Source organism: Triticum aestivum, chromosome 5D (assembly GCF_018294505.1).
Source record: "Triticum aestivum cultivar Chinese Spring chromosome 5D, IWGSC CS RefSeq v2.1, whole genome shotgun sequence".
Classification (NCBI taxonomy): Eukaryota; Viridiplantae; Streptophyta; class Magnoliopsida; order Poales; family Poaceae; genus Triticum; species Triticum aestivum.
Window position 1 is genome coordinate 93,936,002 of NC_057808.1, and position 7,770 is coordinate 93,943,771.

Below are 7,770 nucleotides of genomic sequence, written 5' to 3' on the forward strand. Positions count from 1 at the left end.
TCTCCATCCCCTTTCCTGCAAACCTAGGGCCATGGCCGCGTTCTGCAGCAGTTCGATGCGTCCATACGGAAAAAGGCCTCCTCCCAGCTTTATATATAAAGCATTGATCACCAACAGACCAGGCTGCCTCCATGGCCATCCCTCTCCTCTCCTATATGGAAGCAGTTCGATGCGTCCATCGATGAGTCTGTCTGTCTCTTCTCATTAGCAGAACACGACAGTTAGCTTCAGTAGCCTTCTGGCCCGGTCTGCTAGAAGCAAGCTGCGAGTGTGGTATTTATCTAATTGAATCCATCGATCTGGAGCACTGATTGTTGTTATTGTTCCCTAGTGTCATGGGCTGGGGGTGTTATTTTGGTTCTAGTTTAATTTATGGCCTCCCACAGGCTGCTGTATCCCCACGAAGATTGATGTATTTTTGGACAAGAACAACAAACAATGGTAACCTCTGTATCCACACATTTTTTATTGATCTTATGTTCATTTTATGCATTAACATTATCTGTTCGCTATTCTTCTCTATCAAATACAACAGTGTAATATCTGTAACTGAATCTTAGTTGATCTTGTTTCGTGGCATCACCCCTTTTTCTTGAAGCGACGAGAGAGAGAGAGAGAGAGAGAGAGAGAGAGAGAGAGAGATGATAGATGCACTTGCAAATTGGACGTTCCATTCTTCTAGATTCATAGCAATCCAACAATGGATACTGATTGTTGGTTCCTTCTTCAGTATGCTTCATTTTGGTCCCCATCCATAAATTTGCAACTGATGCAGCACTCATGTACACTTGTAACTTGGTTACTTTATTAGTAACTGAATCCTAAAACAAAGGCAGAAGGATGATACATATAACAAAGCCTTTGTATCTAGTCGCTACTATTTGTTTTCTCTAAATAAAATTCTCTAAAATAGTTGCTACTATTTGTTAAATCTAGGGCCTCATTTTTTAATTGGCACCGGGCCTCCGTTTTCTCGGATACGGCCCTGATCATGAAGCTAGCTAATCTTTTGATTCAGAAGATTCCCACATCCCACTTTTGTGCAACTCTCACACTCTAATATATCTTTGTCCTGTTTATCCATCTGTACACAGGAACTGTTTTTTATTTTCTTTTCTTGGTGCATAATCCGGGTGAGCAACATTGGTTCTCCAATATCAGAGTATATGTGCCATCTAGCCTAGTCTGCTAGTACTATCTTCCATGCATTCATTATTTAATTCTCCACTCTCAGATTATATAATACAATATGAAAATTTGATAAACAACTAAGCAAGGAAATTCTGTTTGTAGTTTCAAGTCATGCAAAGTTGTTGTTGTGATGAGATATTGATTTCAAGTCATGCAAAATTATGTTGCTGCTGGGAAAAACTGCTGCTGAATTATTCCCATGTAGCAACTTTGTCTCATTTTTATTAGGTGACCTTTACAATTCTGTAGCAAGGATATAAGGGGAGTTAGTTACATTGTAAATTTGGATTTTTAAATGTTCTACACCATGTTATGTCAGTATGACAAAACTTGCCTACCAAACAGAAAACTTAAACAAAGAAGATTGTGGATGGAGGGGTTTGGGGGATTCAAGGGGTTTTGAGGGGATTGGGTGGAGGGAAGGGATTCACCCAATCCCCTGAAATCCCCCCTCCCCAAACCTCCCCAATCCACTTCTACCAAACAAAGCCTGATGGTTGTCATAATCCGCGACCAAGTATTCGTGATAAGTTCAGCTGGGCAGAGTGTGTGCTTTGTGACCCTCCTGCTGTTGGTCATGTCTCCTGTAGCTGTGGCTGTAAGGGCTCAGAAGACGAAATCGTAACAGCGAGAAGAACCAGCTTTGGAAGAAAGAACTGGATTACTTGGTGAGGAGGCTGCGCAGCAGGATTCTGAGAATGCCAGCTCTAGCACTGCGCTCATGGGATCTGGTCAGGACATCTCGTCAGACAAAGAGAACCTGAATGTGGTGCGGGCCATGTGTAAATTCAACTTCTGGCAGACTGCTGTCTTTCGTAGAGAAATGAGGAAATGCGTACTTATGCAAACAAGCTAAGTTTCGTTCTGCATTTACAAATACACAGTGTTGGGATTATGTAGTATTGTACTACTTACTCTACCTATAGCAACATTACAACAGTCGCTTCATGTGTGAATTAGCAAATGAGAAAAGGAAGCTACATTATTTTATTTCAGTTGAGTGATATATGTCTTATCTGAACCAACACTGCATCTCTTGGTCACGGAGCATGTAGTGGACATGCTCACTCTACTCCTGTATCTTGTCAGCTTGCATGTTGTCTCCAATGGCTTCCTCTGATGTTTTGTCCTTCCCTTCCTCTTTCTCCTTGGCTTTCTTCACTTCAGCCTCCTCTTTCTCCTTGGCTTTCTTCGCTTCAGCCTCCTTGGCCTTCTCTTCCTCCTTCGCCTTGGCGACCGCCGCGTCTTCTTTGGCCTGCTTGAGCGCCTCGATGAGGCCTGCCAAGCACACGTCAGGGTCCCTCTTTTTCTTCTTGGACATGGGCATCAGGTTCTCCGCCACGTCAGCGGGCGACATGTCGGTCTCCTCGAGCAGCTGCTGAATCTCCCCAAACAGCTCATGCCCGACGACATCTAGGTAGTTCTTGGCGAGTACCTTGAAGCTCTCAAAGCGGCAGTAAGACATCTCAATGTGCTTGTCCATCCTGCCCCGCCGGATCAGTGCCGGGTCCAGCTTCTCCTTGTAGTTGGTGGTGAAGATGATGATCCGCTCGCCGCCGCACGCAGACCACAGCCCGTCGATGAAGTTGAGCAGGCCAGAGAGCGTCACCTTGGTCGCGTCATCCTTCTCTGGCTCGATTGGTAGCTTGGGTTTGTCGTTGCCATCGGAGTCCTTGTCGCGAGAGGCCTTCTTGTCCTTGCGGCGTTTTCCGGTGAGGTCAGCGGAGCAGTCAATGTCCTCTATGACGATGATGGACTTGCCCGTCGTCTCGATGAAGAGCTTCCGCAACTCGGTGTTGTTGTTGATGGCCGTGAGCTCGAGGTCGTAGACGTCGTAGTCGAGGAAGTTGGCCATGGCGGCTATCATAGTGGACTTGCCGGTGCCGGGCGGGCCGTAAAGGAGGTACCCGCGCTTCCACGCCTTGCCGACCTTAGCATAGTACTCCTTGCTCTCTTGGAATGCCATGAGGTCGTCGATGACGTCCTCCTTCTGTTTCAGGTTCATGGCAAGGGTGTCGAAGGTCGCCGGGTGCTCGAACGGTACATGGCTCCAGGCGCTCTTGGCCCCGTAAGGGCTCGAGCTGCCGCTGGCCTTGTTGGTGAAGAGGCGGCGCTGGCGGTTCTTGATAATGACGGTGCGGCCCTCACCGAGGACGAAAGGCAGGTAAGAATCGACGATGAGGTCGTGGTGTCGCTTATGGAAGGTGACCCGGTAGAAGCGCTTCTCGTCCTCGCCAGGGTACAAACTGATGACATTGGCCTTGGGTCGCTGCTTGGAGGCGTGCCACCAGAGCGTGGCGCCGGAGAAGTCATCGGTGACTCCCTCGTGGTCGTCGATGGAGACCTGGATGTTCTTGCTGTCCTTGCCGAGCTCAGCTTTGAGCCTGCGCGCGCGACGGGCACATGCGTCGCTCAGGTAGGCCTCGACGGCGAGGAAGAGTTCGCTTCGCTTCCAGCGCTGGGCGCCGTTCTCCGAGATGGTGATCTGGAGGTAAGGGTTGAAGTAGGCGGTGAGCTTGGCGGCCAAAGCGGCGAGGTTGAGGCGGAGGGCGTCCGGGATGTGGTTCTGCACCATGGACCATAGGAAGATGGTGCTCGCCACCGCCGATCCGAACCATGGCCACCACTCCACCATCGCCACCTCCATGGCTGGACCTCTTGATTTTTGTGTCTTGGGTTTTTCTTGCTGGAAGGCTGTAGCTCTATTTGGCTCTGCACCGGACGGCACCTGAGTGAGTGAGTGGTTGTGCGTGTATATAATGCTGGCTGGAGACGTGTGGTGATTCACTTAGGTTAACCCAGGTCGTCGTCTTTGTCGTTATCGGAGCAGATCGTCGGGGTAGGTGGAGAGGAGCTGTTGGAGCCGAGAAAAATCGGCGAGTCCATACACACGGAACAAACTCATGAATTCCCTTTTCCCAGTACAGATTGAGACAAGATGAGTGAATGGTTGGGTCTAGCCAACAGGTCATGTTGGAGTGTTTCGTATTGTAGTACTCAATCCATAGTACAATTTTTTTGAAGAAGAAAAATCACTGTATCTTTTTATGCAAGGGAGAGTACAGCTCACTCTGCTCCTGTCACTTCACTTCACTTGTCACCTTGCTTCATGTCTCCATTGGCTTCCTCTGATGTTGTGTCCTTTGCTTCGCCTTCCTTCTTGGCATTCTTCACTAGCAAGCAACCAGCAATCCTGCCACTTGCCTGATGCTGGACAAGAAGTGAGAATCACTAGGAGATGGTTTACTTTTGGTTGATGAAGTAGAGTAACTTTCTGCAGGTTTTCAGCGCTAACAAAATCCTGCCACTTCATACAAGACTGATGTTCAGAATTCTGCCATTTACATACAGGACTGATGTTTGTAGAATCGAAATTCAGTAAATCCAAGCCCACCTTGATCTCTAGGTTGACACACATCAAGCCAGGTGGTGCTGAAAAGGTCAAGAAGGTCAGATCAAATCAAATCCCAAAACTTGTGAAAGAATTCAGTGGGGGAAAGGGCCTGTTGTGCTCCACAGAAGTGAAAAATAACTGCAAATTTAGTCTCCTCAAGATCTAACGGTCTAGTCATAGCATAGGCTAGGTTGATCTAATCCTAAAGATCTGTGTGGTGTGGTGATTTACTTGACTTGAGCGCTACCGGTAGCCGTTGTTGTCGTCGTCGGAGCAGGAGAAGATGAGCTATCAGAAGAGATAGGCCTTTTGCCCAGTATACGTGGAGTCCTTGGCAGTACACTCTACATAGCAACATTACAAGAGCTAGCTGATATTTTTCCTTTAAGAAACGCTGCATCTTTTGAAAGGGAATCGTTCTAATTCTATCACTTGTCACCTTGCTTGATGTCCCCAGGTGCAGGTGGCCGGCGAGCGGCGTGGTATAGGCGGAAAGTGGTGGAGAAGCAAGATGATGGTGGCCACCGCCGACCCGACCTGGAGCTGGCCCTCTTTGATGTCGTGTGCCTTGGGGTGGTCTTACTCTTGTCTCCATGGAAAGCTGTAGCTCGACCTGGACTGGACGCCCGTGTGCTTGCATATATAATATGCCAATGATTTGTGTGATGATCTGCTTAGGTTGAGCCTAAGCACGCGCCGCTGCGGTCGCCCTCGGAGCAGGTGAGGAGTTATCGGAGCTGAGAAGAAGCGGGCGAGCATCGACATCGATCGACCAGTCCACAGAAGTGGAATTATTTATCGGAGACCCGCCACTCACCACACCGCTCCCGGAGATGGAGTTAAAAAGCACGGAGCCGGGAAACAGATGCTCCGCAGCTCCTCGTATTCTTAAGGCATCTCCATTGCATAGCCACTTCTGTAGACGCTTAAGGATTAAAAATAAAAAAGATATTGTCTACCGTTTGCATAAGCGTCTCAACCTCCAACGCTCGGAACCTGGAAGGCGCTAACAATCTCAGGTCAAATCAACTACTAATGAACTGAAGCGTCCGCTGCCAAAGTTGGCACCGCTGCCTGAAAGGCGCCAGAGAAATATTCTCTAGATTAGCGAAACGGCCAGGATTAAGATCCTTAGCGCCTGTTCTTAGCGCCGCGTTGTAGATGCCCTTAGGAGCTGGAGTGACTCCGAACAAGTCCTTAATGCCAAAGGCAACGGCAACTGCAGAGTTGGCTGCCTCCGCTCACTTTGCAACCAACCAAATTAAGATTCCGGTTGCTAATTTGGTCACTGCATCGCTGTCGCTTTTGTAGAAGATGGATTGCGTCTCTGTCCTGTCACTGGGTATACAATATCCTCATCTACTTGATATTATAGCAACCTGCAGGACTATATTGTTCAGGATTTCAGGGGTAAGGATATGTGCCTACCAACTTTAGAAGAAGACTAACACCTATGATCCGTTGGGGCAATGGGACAACCTTAAATCTTTTGTGGCCGATGTACCTACTTCGACTCAAGAGGATGGTGTATATTGGGCATTGTAGAAAAATAATACTTTCTCGGTCAAATATATGTATAGAAACTCCTTAAGTTTTTCATACCAAACATGTGGGGCTTGCTTGAACGCTTTGTGGATTTTATAGAGCTCATCATTCTGGTGGGGATCAACGAAGCCCGATGCTTGTGCAACATATACCAAATCATATTTGGGACCATTAAGAAATGCGCTCTTGACATCCATTTGATATAACTCAAAATCATGGAAAGATGCATATGCAAGAAAAAGGTGAATGGACTCAAGATGGGCAACGGAGGCAAATGTCTCAACAAAATCTAGACCTTTCTGCTTGGGTGAAACCTTGTACCACTAACCTTGCCTTGTTCCTGATGACTTGCCCATGCTCACCTTGCTTGTTCTCGAAGATCCACTTGGTTCGAGTGATCTTATGACCTCTTCCTTTTACCCACTCCACAAAAGGCCACAACTTGCTACGGGTGAAGTTTTAGTTTTTCTTGCATTGCAACTACCCAGTCCAGGTCCTGCATGGCTTGTTGCTATTCTTTCTGATCGATCTATCCAAGAGTTCGTACTAAAATAACACCAAGTTATTCTTTCCGATCAATCTATCAAGAGTTCATACTAAAATAACACTAAGTTATTCTTTCCGATCGATCTATCAAGAGTTAGTACTAAAATAACATCAAAACAAATTCAGATTCATAATACTCCATCCAACACAAAGAACCTCAAAGAGTGCCCCAAGATTTCTACCGGAGAAATAAAAGACGAGAACGCGCATCAACCCCTATGCATAGATTACCCCAATGTCATCTCGGGAATCCGCGAGTTGAGTGCCAAAACACATATCAAGTGAATCAATATGACACCCCATTGTCACCACGGGTATTCATAGGAAGACATACATCAAGTGCTCTCAAATCCATAAAAGTATTCAATCCGATAAAACGAAATCTCAAATGCAAAACTCAATTCACAACAAGATAGAGGGGAAAACACCATATGATCTGACTATATTAACAAAGCCCGCGATACATCAAGATCGTGACATCTCAAGAACACGAGAGAGAGATTAAAGTCATAGCTACTGGTACAAACCCTCACCCCGAGGGTGGACTACTCCCTCCTCATTATGGTGGCCGCCGGGATGATGAAGATGGCCATCGGTGATGGTTTCCCCCTCCGGCGGAGTGTCGGATCGGGGTCTAGATTGGTTTTTCGTGGCTATAGAGGCTTGCGGCGGCGGAACTTCTGATCTAGGGTTATCTTTGGGGGTTTTAGAATATTTGGCAATTTATAGGGCGAAGAGGCGGTGCGGGAGGCCACTGAGGTGGGCACAACCCACCTGGGCGCGCCTGGGCCTCCAGGTGTGCCCTGGTGGTTTTGCCCCCTCGGGGCTCCCCTTTGGCACTTCTTTGGCCCACTGGGTGTCTTCTGGTCCAAAAAAAAATCTCCAAAAAGTTTCGCTGCATTTGGACTCCGTTTGTTATTGATTTTCTGCGATGTAAAAAACAAGCAAAAAACAACAACTGGCACTGCGCACTATGTCAATAGGTTAGTCCCAAAAAAATATATAAAGTTGCTATAAAATGATTGTAAAACATCCAAGAATGATAATATAACAGCATGAATACTTCATAAATTATAGATACGTTGGAGACGTAT

At 47.1% G+C, this 7,770-nt stretch overlaps 1 protein-coding gene and 1 long non-coding RNA gene across 2 annotated transcripts; one reads left to right on the top strand and one right to left on the bottom strand.

Moving 5' to 3' along the window:
* The first annotated feature begins 22 nt into the window (after nt 1-22).
* LOC123119645 (uncharacterized) lies at nt 23-5,254 on the top strand. The gene is made up of 2 exons (XR_006458782.1): nt 23-441; nt 5,043-5,254. It is a non-coding gene; the product is annotated as an uncharacterized lncRNA (long non-coding RNA).
* On the bottom strand, nt 1,975-3,934 carry LOC123119644 (AAA-ATPase ASD, mitochondrial). The gene has a single exon (XM_044539507.1). It carries the CDS (start codon nt 3,836-3,838, stop codon nt 2,261-2,263), a length of 1,578 nt encoding a protein of 525 aa, XP_044395442.1. The 5' UTR covers nt 3,839-3,934; the 3' UTR covers nt 1,975-2,260.
* Nucleotides 5,255-7,770: the final 2,516 nt, after the last annotated feature.